General features: G+C 41.1%; 2 protein-coding genes across 4 annotated transcripts; both read left to right on the forward strand.

Annotated features, from left to right (window-relative positions):
* The first annotated feature begins 205 nt into the window (after positions 1 to 205).
* On the forward strand, positions 206 to 3,670 carry LOC121940638 (uncharacterized). The gene is made up of 2 exons (XM_088090841.1): positions 206 to 398; positions 1,806 to 3,670. Exons 1-2 carry the CDS (start codon positions 206 to 208, stop codon positions 2,990 to 2,992), a joined length of 1,380 nt encoding a protein of 459 aa, XP_087946967.1. The 3' UTR covers positions 2,993 to 3,670.
* A 318-nt stretch (positions 3,671 to 3,988) lies between these two features.
* On the forward strand, positions 3,989 to 14,646 carry LOC121964162 (uncharacterized). 3 transcript variants are annotated; one of them, XM_088090836.1, is made up of 3 exons: positions 3,989 to 4,899; positions 6,189 to 7,394; positions 13,159 to 14,646. In XM_088090836.1, the coding sequence occupies exons 1-3, from the start codon at positions 4,707 to 4,709 to the stop codon at positions 13,695 to 13,697; spliced, it is 1,938 nt and encodes a 645-aa protein (XP_087946962.1). In that variant the 5' UTR covers positions 3,989 to 4,706; the 3' UTR covers positions 13,698 to 14,646. The 3 variants fall into 3 exon arrangements, with proteins under 3 accessions (XP_087946962.1, XP_087946961.1, XP_087946960.1); XM_088090835.1 differs by having other exon boundaries at positions 6,189 to 7,343; positions 13,093 to 14,646; XM_088090834.1 differs by lacking the exons at positions 3,989 to 4,899; positions 6,189 to 7,394 and adding an exon at positions 9,998 to 10,193 and having other exon boundaries at positions 12,526 to 14,646.
* Positions 14,647 to 15,283: the final 637 nt, after the last annotated feature.

Genomic DNA, 15,283 nt, shown 5'->3' on the forward strand with positions numbered 1-15,283 from the left:
AGTCAATTTCCATCATTTATCTTTCTGCGGAAGTTATTCTGAGCAAGACTAAACACTTGTGGGCTTTTATTTTGAAGGCGAGCAGCTGCTATGTCCCGGAAGCAGTATTCTCTCCTGTGTGTAACTTGACGCTGTATGATCAAGATGGCGGTGAGCAGAGCCGTCTGTTAGCAGAGAGTCTTTGTTGTGTTGATAAAGTGTGAAAATGTGTAAAGTCCAAATGCTGAGTTTGCTGGTGAAGCAGCGACTAACTGCGGCTGCTGAAGAGATATTTGGGCTGTTTGAAAGAACGATAGCAGAGTACGAGGAGGAACTTTCTCGATCAAAAGAGGAGAACGAGCGACAACGGAAACTACTGGACGCTGTTTTCAGCCCTCAGCTCCGGTTACACAGAGCAGGTCTGTCGGCTACAGTTTATTATTATTATTATTATTATTATCTCTCTGAATTTCATAAACATCCTTAATTGCTAGAAACGTTCTGAAATGATAAAAACCTCCAGCGATCATCCACATGATGTATATATGGTCCATCGGAAAACTGAAAATCCTAACGGTGAAATTTTGGCAATTTTTATTTTGGCATCCTACAAGTTTCGAAGGCATATGTTCCTCATAAATAAAGAAATGAATTAAGAAAAAGCACCAAAACTTTTTAAAGATAAGAAAATTGGCCGACATATTAAAGAAAAAAATTCTCTTCTTTTTTTAAAAGAGAATCTATTGAAAGTGAGTGATTGATTTTAACTTTTTGGCAAATATGAGTGTGAATCCTGTAGAAACCATTCAGCAGGGGACCCAAAACGCAGCCCTGGGGTGCTCCAGAGATGAGGACGAGGACAGCTGCATTCAGGAAGAAACTGATTTTGTGACAGGAGTTTTTGGTTCTGATGGACCACAGCTTCCTGTTGTAGGGGAATGTTTCAAGGAGTTTGGGACCAGGGTGGGATGGTCGATCATAATCTTCCCTGAGATTCACATGTTCTGGATGCATATTTTTGATAATTTTGGCTGTGTTCATGTATATAGCGTGAAATTCAGCAGGGTGGTGTAATTTTGTTAAATCTGTGAATTTGCAGCTCAGCTCCTACAATAAGTCTAAAATACACTGTGGAAACTAAATAGTTACATTCAGACTGTTCAGGTCCAAAAATGCTCCATTGAAACCCATTCAAACTGACATTTTTGATCCCACAGCCATCAGAGCAGAAAAACAGGACTTGTATTATTTCTGGGTGTCATTCTGGGCTTTTGACTCTGAATTTGTCATTTTGACTATTTTCCACCTGATGAGGTCATTTTGACCATATTTGGCATATGGAGGAAATACATGCTATTTCCACTAGGTGACCTGTCACAGTCAATGTAGCTGCTGATCACTGACATATCCCAGACTGTCAGCAGCAAAAAATCGCATGTTGTAAAATTAAAATATATACAGTATGTATATTTTTTTTCATCTAAAGCAAAGTGGCATCATGAGAAAAACCTGGCATCTAAAGGGATATAATTCATAAAATGAATGAATGTTTGACATTTATAATAAGGACTAATGTTGGGTAAATGATGAACTCTATTAGAGTAGAAAATCATATTAATGTATAATATTTCTTATAGCCTGATTTTACAAAGCACATTGTGTGTGTAATGTTAAAGCTGGCCCTAAGAGTTTATCTGAACCTTCATTTATGTGTAGAAGCAGTTTGTTTACATTTCGGTTGCTGAACTCATTCAGATTGTTTGCGCTCGTTATTACTGGTTTAAGTAACGGTCAGTAATTCGTCCATACTTCATTCTCTCCTGCAGACGTCCAGCAGCTGTTGGTGGTTAAAGGAGAGCTTCCTCCTGAGCAGCAGGACTGGAGCTCCAGTGTGGACCAGGAGGACCCAGAGTCCCCTCACATTAAAGAGGACCAGGAGGACCCAGAGCCCCCTCACATTAAAGAGGACCAGGAGGACCCAGAGTCCCCACACATAAAAGAGGACCAGGGGGACCCAGAGCCTCCACACATTAAAGAGGACCAGGAGGACCCAGAGCCTCCACACATTAAAGAGGAGCAGGAGGAGCTGTGGAGCCGTCAGGAGGGAGAGCAGCTTGAAGGGCTGGAGGAGGCTGATATCAAGTTCACATTCACTTCTGTCCCTGTGAAGACTGAAGACGATGAAGACAAAGCTCAGTCCTCACAGCTTCATCAAAGACAAACTGAACAGATGGAAACTGGACTGGACTGTGGAGGACCAGAACCAGACAGGAACTCACATCCAGATACACATTTACAACCATCCAGCAGCAATAAGACCTCAGAATGTTTCCGACAGGAGACTGAAGCCAGATTTGAATGGAGGACAACCAGAGAACCTCCGTCAGGTTCTCTGAAAAACAACAGACGTGATTCTTGTGAGAAACTGTTTCGCTGCTCTCAGTGTGGAAAACGGTTCAACCAAAACTCCAATCTAAAGACACACATGAGAACTCACACAGGAGAGAAACCGTTCAGCTGCTCTGTTTGTGGGAAAAGATTTGGTCAGAAGGCACACATGCAGAACCATCTGAAGTGTCACACGGGAGAGAAACCGTTCAGCTGCTCACTCTGTAACAAGTGTTTCTCTCGGTGCGAACATTTACAGTTGCACATGAGAACTCACACAGGAGAGAAACCTTTCAGCTGCTCGGTTTGTAACGAAAGATTCACTTGGCTTTATCAGTTCAAAAACCACAAGTGTGGCGGTGAATCGTCTCGGCTTCGTGAGCTCTGGAGCAGTCAGGAGGGAGAGCAGCTGCAACAGCTGGAGGAGGCTGAAATCACAAAGTTCACACACACTTCTGTCCCTGCGAAGAGCGACGACGATACAGAGACAGCTCAGTCCTCACAGCTTCATCAAAGACAAACTGAACGAGACTGTAGAAGACCAGAGCTGGCCAGGAACTCTGATCCAGATAGTCTTGAGTCAAGTGGACGGACCTGGGACTCACTCATTGGACAGTTTTGGTGATGTCATCCTGTGTTAAATATATATATATATATATATATATATATATATTTTTTTTTTTTTTTTTTTAAATTTTTTTTTTAAATTATTATCATTTTCTGAGAGGTATCAAAAAGGTCGAAGTACTTGCTGACCCGACAGGCAAAGACTGAAATAAAGCAGTAAAAATCCCGTTATTGTTGTATGGCGGTGGACACGATTAAAAAGTACGATACAATCTCCTGACTAATTACTTCAAGCCACAGATTGCTTAAATTCTGCAAGAGGTATATGAAACCATTATGTTCTTTGTCAAAAATGTAAAAGCTATCTAAGCCTTAAGTGGGAAGGCACATGAAACTATTTTGGAAAATTCGTTTATTGCCATTTTTTAATGTATGTAGGCTGAAATAACAGAATTTCATGATTTTTCCCCCAAAATATGACCCTTAATCTCCAGATGTTTATATATTGCAGAATACATCTCCCATATGGGATATAAATTTAACATTTCCCCTTCACTGAGTAGTTCATATGCCAACTCTTTACACATTTTATAAACAATTATTTAGCTTTTTTCATGTTTTGCAAACAACATTTAAAGAAAATGAAAAGAAACTTTTATTTACAGACATGTTTTGAATGATGGAAATAAATGTAATCTTTGAATAAACAACAATTAATTAACATTTATAAAATTAACATTTCCTTGCAGTATTTATATTGGCATCCTCACTGTGGCGTCCCGACACTGTTACTATCCTGTCATGGACAGTCGTGGTTAGTGGACAGGATCATTTATCTGGTGCGGTGACACAAATTGGTGTGGCCGCCTCTAAATCTGATGAACCATCAAGAAGAAAAACAACAAGAATAAAAAGATAAATAGGAATCAGTGTTTCGCAGCTTGATTTAATTGTTGATCTGTAGAGATCAACAATTGAAAGGCATGTTTTCTGTTTTTAATAATTTGGAGATTTTGAAAAATCTACGCTTTTCCTTTGAAATTATTAGTACATTTTTTTTTGACAATATATAATGTAATTGCCGATGTTTCTCTTCTATAGGTTTTTTATTTTAAATTATTTTTTATTTTACTTATTTATTTTTTTGTGATGTTTGGATGATTTTTCAGAAAGTTTTGGTGTTTTTGTTTTCTTTGTTGGCATTTTTTAAATTCAGTTTTATTTTTTGAAATTCAATTTTATTTTTTTAAATATATTTTTTGGCGATTTATTTTAAAGTGTATTTTATGGGGAGTTTCACTTTGAAGAAAAACAAAACAGGCAAAAAAAAAAAAAAAATACTTTTTTAAGAGTAAAAAAAAAAACACGAACAAAGAAAGAAAGAACGCCAAAAATGAACAAAAATAAACGTGTCGTTAAAATCACTGAGGCTTTATTTTGAAGGGCGGAATGACCCGGAAGAGGTTGTCTTTGCTGTTGTTGTCAGTTTTTAAATAAAATGGCGTCGTTAGTTTTAGCTCTTTCGAGCTAACGCGTCTGTTTCTGTTTTGTGGTGAAGTGTGTGTGATGTCCGGCAGCAGTGATCGTCTCTGTCCTCTGTTTGTCTAAATTCTCCGTTTTTTAAAAATGTTTTTCCTCTGACGTCATCTCGGTCGACTGCAATGCTAATTACGTTAGCTTAGCATGCTAGCTGGACGTTAGACACTAAAGCTGTTTGATGTTTGTGAGTTTGTGTGTCTGAGAAAAAAAAAAGTTTGTGAGGTTGTGTGAAAATGTGTAAAGTCCAAATGTTGAGGCTGTTGGTGAAGCAGCGACTAACTGCGGCTGCTGAGGAGATTTTCGGGCTGTTTGAAAGATCGATAGCAGAGTACGAGGAGGAACTTTCTCGATCAAAAGAGGAAAACGAGCGACAGCAGAAACTCCTGGACGCTGTTTTCAGCCCTCAGCTTCAGATTCACAGAGCAGGTCTGATACATTTACTGATTATTATCTCTCTGTTTAAACCAGCAGGTCCTCGACTGTTCACACGAGTCCCCCAAAACACGCACAACCTCTCTGGCCCCTGATAAGTGCCGTGTGGCCCCCCAGTCATTCTCAAATCCAATCCAAAATACTGATATCCCCAATAGTCGTAGAAATGTCTTAAAATCCTGGAAATGTCCAAAAATCCTGGAAATGTCCAAAAATCCTAGAAGTGTCCGAAAGTCCTAGATATATCCTAAAGTCATAGAAATGTCCTGAAATCATAGCGATGTCCTAAAATCAGAAATGTCTTGTAATCCCTGAAACGTCCTAAAATCCAAGATACGTCCTGAAGTCCTAGAAATGTCATAAAATCCTCAAAATGTCCAAGATTCCTAGAAATGTCCTAAAGTCCTAGATATATCCTAAAGTCATAGAACTGCCCTGAAATCCTAGAAATGTCTTGAAATCCCTGAAACGTCATAAACGGCCCTGTGCATCACTCTGACTGGATGCACTCTGGTGGGAACTCAGTTCACATCAACGTTAAATGCCAATAATTTTGGTCTTGTTGAGAAAACTGTCTGGCCGAGCTTTATAGCAGAATTTGTCATTAAAAAACCCTTTCTTTATCCATTTCTGTGCACGGAGGTTTGTTTCTACTGCTGTCCACAACGTTACTGCCATGGTTACTGCTGCATTGCTTCCCCATTTCCCAAACTACGGGATGGGCAGAGGGTCATAATTACAGAATGTGCGTTAATTGCGCGTCAAAAAATAAGTTGCATTAAAATTAATTTGTGTTTACTTGTTATTAACTCATTAACTTGGCAACATTAGTTCTAATGTCCCATCAACAAAAAGGAAATTTAGTTTTTGGTGAGAAACTTGAATAACACAGTTGTTTGGGTGAGAAATTAGTTTTCCCAACAATATAAAGTGGATGGTAGAGATGGAATTACAGCCTGTCTAATGTCCCATCATCATGAGCTCTAATCATCCTAAAATACATAATTAAAACTAATGATGCCAAAATTTTCAAAGCAAATGTTTTAATTAATATATTTAATCAAAAAACTTCACCTCGCCTTTCCACTAAATAATGGAAAAGTATCGATCATGGTTTTGATAAGGACTAATCATGGCAATAACCGCAATAATGGTATAAGTATCAATAAAGATGAACCATCCGTAGTGGCAGAGCAGGAGGGCCGGTAATCATCAGGAAAATGTAAGGCAAAGTGTAATGATTCACATTAATGGCTGTTTTTCTGTGTCAGTTTTACCTTCAGATGTCCAGAAAGTGATTGTTGGTGAAAAGGAGCAGCGGGAGTCGAGTTCTAGTCTGGACCATGAGGATCCGGAGCCGCGACAGATTAAAGAGGAGCAGGAGGAGCTGTGGAGCCGTCAGGACGGAGAGCAGCTTGAAGGGCTGGAGGAGGCTGATATCAAGTTCACACTCACTTCTGTCCCTGTGAAGACTGAAGAAGACGATGAAGACAAAGCTCAGTCCTCACAGCTTCATCAAAGACAAACTGAACAGATGGAAACAGAAGCTGATGGAGAGGACTGTGGAGGACCAGAACCAGACAGGAACTCACATCCAGGTAGTCCTTTACGACTAGACACTGAGGACAAGACTGGAGACTTTTCTGAACCCGATACTGATGACAGTGGTGACTGGAAGGAGACCAGAGAACCTCAGTCAGGTTTTAACTCTCTGAAAACCAATGAAGCACTTGTCAGTGGTTCTCACACAGGAGAGAAACCATTTAGCTGCTCTGAGTGTGACAAAAGCTATGGAACTAGTGAACATCTGAAGGTACACATGAGATCTCACACAGGAGAGAAACCTTTCAGCTGCACATTTTGTAATAAATCTTTTGCACACAGTGGAAGTTTACACTCGCATGTGAAAATCCACACAGGAGAGAAACCATTCACTTGCACAGTTTGTAACAAATCTTTCATACAGAGCGGAAGTTTACAGACGCACATGAAAATCCACACAGGAGAGAAACCCTTTGCCTGCTCAGTGTGTGGGAAAGCTTTCACACAAGCGTCAAGTCTGAAACAACACATGAGCATCCACACAGGAGAAAAACCATTCAGCTGCTCAGTGTGCGGGAAATGTTTCATTGGAAGTGGACATCTGAACAGACACATGAGGAATCACACAGGAGAGAAACCATTTAGTTGCTCCATTTGTGGTAATAATTTCACACAAGTGTCAAGTCTGAGACAGCACATGAGCATCCACACAGGAGAGAAACCATTTGTCTGCTCGGTGTGTAATAAATCTTTTACACACAGAGGAAGTTTGCAGTTCCACATGGCAGTCCACACAGGAGAGAGACCATACAGTTGCACAGTGTGCGATAAAAGATTTACACGCAAGGGCCACTTGACACAACACATGTGCATCCACACAGGAGAGAAACGATTCAGCTGTAGCGTTTGTCACAAAAAATTCGCCTGGCGTCCACAGGTCAAAACGCATAAATGTGATGGTCATCAGTCCTCACAGCTTCATCAGAGTCAATCCGAGGAAAGCAGAGAGGACGAGTCTCCAGCTGGCAGCTCAGCTGGACAGACGGAGGCTGGTGGAGAGGACTGTGGAGGACCAGAACCAGCCAGGAACTCAGATCCAGATACACAATTACAACCAGTTAGTGAGGATGATTCTCTAGACTTTTCTGAGACTGAAGTCAGTGTAGATAATTGGGAAGAGACCAGAGACCCTCAGCCAGATACACTCCTTGAAAACTGATAATGTCCGCTCAGTGATTTGAAAATGTAGCACCGCTGAGAAACCATTCATCTGCTCAACCAGTCTGATGTCAAGACTGCAGACTTTTCCGAACCTGAGACTGCGATCATGATCGGGCCGAGCCCAGAAAAACACGGCTGAGGGGCTTTATCACCGCAATAATGTTTGTTTTTTTTTTCCAAACATGTCAGAGAAAATAGAGAAATTATTACACAAACAAGCAGACAGACAAAAAAAGTAACATTTACAGACAATGACAAACATAAAGCAAAAGAAATGGTCAAACACATGATGACTTGATTTACATATTTAAAAAGGAGTGAGGGGAATCCCACCTCTTCTCCATAAGTCATTGAATTTTGATTAAACAGTGTCCTTATTATTTTAAACCTATACTCTGAATAATTAAACACATGCATACAGCCATATACCCAAAGTCAAATTCCTACAATTTTACATTTTTATTTACAGACGGCTGTAAGATACAGGCAGCTACTCTGCAAAAAAAATCACATTTTGGGAAGAGTTTTGTGCTCACAGCCAGTACCATTTATAACAGCCGAGGCGTATTGTGACAGACTTGTTTCATGTTTACTGTGATGTTCTTGTCTTTTTACGTCTTGTGTGCTTAACTCCTCTGATTGTTTATCTGTACAAACCGTGAAAACAAATTTCCTCCTCAGAGGACAGTGAAGTATGTATCTGAATCTTCAAACAGGTAAATTGAATAAAGTTCACTCCCTTTACAGTTGTCATGAACTGGAACATTAGCCATAGAGAAGAAACCCGTTGTTTGAAACATGTTTATTTCTGATGTAAAGTTGGGCATTTTAACATGTACAGTGTAGAAGCCTTATGAAGCTTTCAAAATGACTTTTTGAAGTATATTTGATTAATTATGTGTCCTCAGAAGGTTCTGTGTATCCACGTGTGATCTTGTAAAATCTGTATCTGCTGTCACTGTTGATGGATGTTAGTGGTGAAGAAGTATGTGACTTTTGCACATTTTAGATTTTGAATTAAATAACTCTTCATGAAGTAGATGGAATCCAGTTTTTCTACAAAATACATCAAAAGCTTTCCAACACATTCATTTTATTTGTGGCAGCCTGCCACAATGAAAATACCTGCTGTCACATATTGATTTGACATTTTTGGATCTTGACTGGAATATATGTATAAGTGGTTTGGTATTTTACGACACACAGAATGCGTACTCTGTGTACTCTGGGCACAGGTGGAACAGCAAAACATAGGCGATTTTTTTTTTATTCTTAAATTTGGAGGGATTTTTTTTTCACTTGAAATCTTTGTTTGAGTTCTGGAGACTTTGGACTTTTTTTATCTTTTCTTTGAAAGCTTTGGATATGTTTTGGTTTCCTTTAAAAAAAATTTCTTTTTAATCCTAAGCCTTTTGGTGACTTTAAGCCCTTTCTGTGATTTCTTTTCCTTTTAATTGTTGTTGATTTTTAAAAACTTTTGGTGATCATTTTGTCTTTTAAACTTTCTGGTGTTTTTTTTCCCTTAAAAAAATGTATTGTGTTTTTTATGGTTATTTTCTTTTTCATTTTAAATTTTAGCCACCAGGTGCCAGATTTGGCCCTTGGTCAGTAAATTTCGTACTGCCCTACGGCTTATTCCCCTTGTAAACCCTTTTGTAATACGTGGTAAATATGTTACCTTCTCTTACAGGTAACCTAAATGTGACGGGGTCATTCTGCTGCACAACAGAGAAAGACGTGGGCCTGTAAATAAATCACTTTTAATTTGAAGAAGCAGTGTTCCCGGAAGCAGTGTAGCTTCCGGAGATTCATGGTGCGGGGTCCCATAGCGGAGTCCGGTTGTAGCGGTCTGGTCCTGGGTCTTTATTGTGGACCGTTTTCTCCGCCGTGAGTCCTGCTCTTTCCGTCCCAGAGTCCATCAGATACAGTCGGGGTGAACCAGCAGAGTCCGTATGTTTGGTAAACTGGTTGAAGTGGACTTTGTGTCAGTTTCCGGGACGTCTCCGCGCAGACTCATCTCTGTTAGCCGAGGATGCTAAATGAAGCTAGCGGAGCGTGCTAGCAGGAAGTAGACGGGGACAGAGCTCGGACACACAGCGCGAGACGGAGTGACTGTTCAACAGAGACCAAACTGTGTTTTTCATGGAGACACAATGTCCAGATAAACCAGTTTAAATGAACTCTGTTCACTTCATCTAAACCCGTCTGAACGATCTCCCGGTGTTTCACGAAGCTAATGAAGTTAGCCTGCTAGCAGGAAGTAGACGGATCCGAACGTAACCTAGCAACACGGCGAACATCAGCGCGAACAAACCGATTTTAACGGAGTTTTTCTGGAGGAAAAGCTGCTAAGATTTTAGATAAAATGTCCAAACTTGAAATACTTAGGTTGTTGGTGAAGCAGCGACTAACTGCGGCTGCTGAGGAGATTTTTGGGCTGTTTGAAAGATCGATAGCAGAGTACGAGGAGGAACTGGAGATACACCGACGACAACGCAAACTACCTGTCCATTCACACACAGCAGGTATGTACAACGTCATTGTTAAATTATTACTTCAAACTTCTGGGAAACCAGCGGTGCAGGAAATATTCAGATCCTCTACATAAGTAAAAGTACCATTAGCACACCTTTATGATACTTAAGCATTTTTTCAGCAAGATGTATGTATTTTTAATTTTTAAGCCGAAATACAACCACCAGGAGCCAAAAGTTAATGCTAGGCTATAAATGAGCTATACTATGGTCACATGATTTAATTGATGATTAACAATACATTATCAATGATGAACTGTTACCGTTACTGGTAAACTGTTCATGATTGTTGCGATGGTGACGGCAGCGCATGTAGATGCAGCAGCCAGTAGTTCCACAAATCCTTGCTACTTTTTCTCTATATTTCTCTATTTTCTTGATACCATGGCCCACTCTGCTGAGGGACGACTTTTCTACGATTGAGTAGCACTTGTCAGCATCGGAAGAAGTTGTTTGGGGCTTGGACAGAGTGCAAGGGACCGAGAGAGGATCTCCACCGGTGGCCTGTGCCGAACGGCGAGTCAGACCAGAGAGGAGAAACAAAACTGAAAGCACGAGACAAAGAGGGGGAGGAGAGCCGGTATCAGGGCGAGGCTGAGCCGACCTGGACAGAGAGCTGTTCCTCTACCAAGCCTTCTGTCTAATGTCCACTGGCAGGAGAGAAAAGGGGATGAGATGCAACTAAGGCTCGTTTAGCAACGGTTTTTCAACACCATGGCCCCCTCTGCTGAAGCACAACTTTTCTACGATTTATCAGCATGGGGAAAAGTTGTGTGGGGCTTTGACTGAATGCAGCAGACCACTAGAGGATCCCCACTGACAGCATACCCCAACAAGCCAGTCAGACCAGAGAGGAGAAATGAAACTGAAAGTGCCGGACGAAAAGAGGGAGAAGATCACGGTGAGACTGCCCTTCGACCGGGAGCTGCTCCTCTACCAGAGCCTTCTTCTGTCAAATGTCTGGTGCAGGAGAGTGAAGTAGATGAGATGTGATTTTGGCTCACTCAGCAGCGGGGGATCTGGGACTACTCGGCGCACATCTTCACAGAGTCATGATTAACCCCAAATATCCCGGATCAAGCTGTTGCACTGGATGGGCAGGCATTGTTGGGAACTATAAGGACTCTGATGTCAGTTCAAAAAATGCACTGCAGGAATTGAACGATGCCATCAGCAGCAACATCACCAAGCAACCGGGTGGAATCCTCATTGCAGCTGCTGATTTTAATCAACTCAACTTTCAACTCAAACGTGTAGCTGGATCAAGGACCAATGAAATTTTGTTTTTTAAACTTTGTTTAAAGAATGAACAATAAATCTACCTCCCTTTACCTTACCGTACCTAAACTTATCTTACCTTATTTTACCTTACATTAACTTCTCCACCACAACACGGCTGTAAATCTCAGGACTAGAAATCACACCACTTTTTCTTGTTTAAAATTCTGTTAATGTCTATGGCGTGCTCTCCCTCTTCTTTTTTCCTCGCATTTATGATGTCCTTTCGAACATCTAATTTATTTTTACTTTGCTCAACTCTCACAACCCCAACAAAACCATGGCCTCAGCCTTGGAGGTGCTCAAACTCATCCGGACTGCTGCACATTAGGCCACAAACCGCCCCAGTTCATGCTGAAGTTCTTGATGTGATGAAGCCAACAGAACCACTGTAAAGAGCTGCACTTCTGAAGTCCCCAAACTGGACTCCTTCCTCCCCCTAGCTGCACCTTGAGATCCTGTCCATGAACATCACACTGGGACCGGATGGCTTGTAGCAATGACCCCAGTGCCCCGTATTCCTGCTGCGCCCCCCCATAATACTCCCTGGGGGACACAGTCGTAGGCTTTCTCTGAGTGAACAAAGCACATGTTGGCCGGATAGGCTAACTCACGGATAACGAGCTGATCCACTGTTTCACGACCAGGATGGAACCTGCATTGTGATATCCCAGTAATTGGAGCAAACTCTCCGTTCCCCTTTTAGAAAATGTGAACCACCACCCCGGTCTGCCACTCCACAGGCACTGTACCAGACCTCCACGAGACATTGAACAGGCGGAAACGTGTCACGATTTGCCAGAACTTCCATGACACTGAGCGATAGTCTTCCCAAACTCCTTCCAATCCTAGGTCTTCTTGAATAGCTTATAGTACAGCTCCAACAGTTTTTTGTTTGGTTGAGGTGGAATGGTTTCCAAATATGTTATTTGCTATGTGCAAAGTTTGCTTCAAGGTGAAAAAAGTTGTGGTATCAATGATTTACATGTTTAAATGAAATAATGTTTTTCTAAACTGTGTGTGTGTGTTTCTTTATTCTCCGCAGACATCCAGCAGCTGTTTGTGGTTAAAGAAGAGCTTTCTCCTGAGCAGCAGGACTGGAGCTCCGGTGTGGACCAGGAGGACCCAGAGTCCCCACATATAAAAGAGGAGCAGGAGGAACTGTGGAGCCGTCAGGAGGGAGAGCAGCTTGAAGGGCTGGAGGAGGCTGATATCAAGTTCACATTCACTTCTGTCCCTGTGAAGAGTGAAGATTATGATGAACACAAAGCTCAGTCCTCACAGCTTCATCAAAGACAAACTGAACAGATGGAAACAGAAGCTGATGGAGAGGACTGTGGAGGACCAGAACCAGACAGGAACTCACATCCAGATAGTCCTTCAGGACCAGTTAATGAAGACGATACATTACACTCTGAACCAGAGACTGATGACAGCAGAGACTGGGAGGAGACTCAGGAACCTCAGTCAGGTTTAAGTGCTCCAAAAAACAGTAAAGCACCTTTCACTGATGAGGAATTTAACACTGTAAACACACCAGTTAGCTCCTCTGAATGTGCCGGAAGCTTCGACCACAAGAAACATCTGCAGGGACACACTGGAATCCAAACAGGAGAGAAACCATTTAGTTGTTCTGTTTGTAGTGAAGGATTCTCACATCGTCGTAATCTGAGACGACATTCGACCGTCCATACAGGAGAGAAACCATTTAGTTGTTCAATTTGTGGTACAAGGTTTTCACAAAATTCAGATCTTAGTCGACACTTGACTATTCACACAGGGGAGAAACCATATAGTTGTTCAATTTGTAATCTAAAATTCACTGACTACGGAAATCGTAGACGACACATGAGAATCCACACAGGGGAGAAACCATTTAGTTGCTCAGTTTGTAGTAAAAGTTTTGCACACAGGGGAGATTTGAGACGACACCTAATTGTCCACACCGGGGAGAGACCCTTTAGCTGTTCAATTTGTCTCAAAAGATTTGCACACAAGACAGATTTGAGACGACACTTCACCGTTCACACAGGGGAGAAACCATTCAGTTGTCCAGTTTGTGGTAAAAGATTCACACAGAAGGTGACAATGAAACGACATTTGACTGTCCACACAGGAGAGAAACCATTTAGTTGCAGCGGTTGTGACAAAAAATTCACTCGACCCTGTTACGTCAAAAAACACAAGTGTGTTGGTGAGAGCAGCAGTAATAAGTGAAGCTGCAGAGATGTTGACCCATTTTTTCCAGCATCATTGAAGTACTGAGGAGTAGATCTGTTTTAGCTCTGACTAAAATCAGTCAGACATAAGACTAACAGCTTAAAACTCTCCCACACCAGTTCAATTCCAGCATGATTCCTTGAATTTAAAAAACGAAAACATTATTATTGTATATTAGGGGTTTCCTGATTTTCTGGTATTGATGATAACGGTCAAATAACTCTTTGCTACAAGGAGAATATCTGATATTATGCTAGTCCTATTGTGGATAATTATATATCCAGAAGGTGTTGATGTTTCTGTTGTGGACTCGAAGCCTCCGGTCAACAGTTGGATGTTAGCAGAAAAAGAGAATAGAGATAATAAATAAAAAATGCTCATCATCCAATCGCGAAGAAATGCATTTCTCACAGAAATCTCTAAATGTCAAAAGCTTTCGACTCCAAATCGCAGGTTTGATCTTTTCGTGATCTGTCTCTCAAGTGGTTTAAAAAGTTAACGTGGCAACGAATCTGTCAAACAAATGGTATCAACCCAAAAAATTGCTGCAACTGAGCATGAGAATTACCGTATATACTTGCATCATAATGTTTAAGCCCCTGTAGACAGTTTTTATTACAGATTCATGACCAGTAAAACCTGACACACAGTGCTGAACTGCATTAATCTCCATGTTCCCAGCTTCCAGATGAAGTAAACCACTTGTATGAGACATAAAATAAATATACTGTAAATCGGCTACCTCCCCACAAAGGTCCCTGTCCAAAAAGGAAAAGACCAAAGTGGGTCTATGTGGGTTTATGAGGGTTAAGCAATACTTTTCTGCTAAGATGAAGCTGCACAATCAGTTTGTTTGTGTTTACTTGTGTTTGTTTTGTTGTTTGGTCACTGTGCTTTTTGGCATTACATTTAAACTCTGATTAAACTTGATTTAAATTGTCTAAAAGTATTTTATGTTTCCTATTAGGGCCAGCGATAAAACAATAACAATATAAATCACGAAATAACTTTTCCTCGATTTAAATATTAGACGTAGTCGATAGAATGTCGATTGAACGCATTCCAGCCATGTTTTGACAGATAACACGAACAGCCAATGATAATAAGAATAGTGCTGCCGAGAACCAATTGCAGTGAAGGACTTCGACTGTAGAGCAGCTGAGAATTTGACAGCCACAGCATCATCGTTGCAGATCAAACAGCTGATGGTCCAACAGCAGCGCAGTGAGACAGACAAACAGAGCGCAGCTTCTCCTCAAAGCACCAAAGTGTCTGAAAGACACATTTGCAGAGGTGCAAAGTGACTTCTTCAGACTTCTGCAGACGACTTTGTGTTAGTTTCAGCTTTAATCAGACTTTGGATGAATTATTTAGAAACACCAGGACGCATCGCTCCGTGTCTTATCCAGCCGCTTGCGCTGAGTTCTCATTATTATTACCAGGGGCAGATGTAATGTTTTGGGGGCCCGGGGCCACAAGCACATGACCTTATTTTCACCCTTTCTCTAACTGGGAATGTTGGCAGCTATAGGAGAAGTAGGCCTACCCAAAAGTTTTTAATTCCTATGTAAAATGATTAATAG

Source organism: Plectropomus leopardus, chromosome 17, assembly GCF_026936395.1.
Source record: "Plectropomus leopardus strain MGB_pleo_1.0 chromosome 17, ASM2693639v1, whole genome shotgun sequence".
Taxonomy (NCBI): Eukaryota; Metazoa; Chordata; class Actinopteri; order Perciformes; family Serranidae; genus Plectropomus; species Plectropomus leopardus.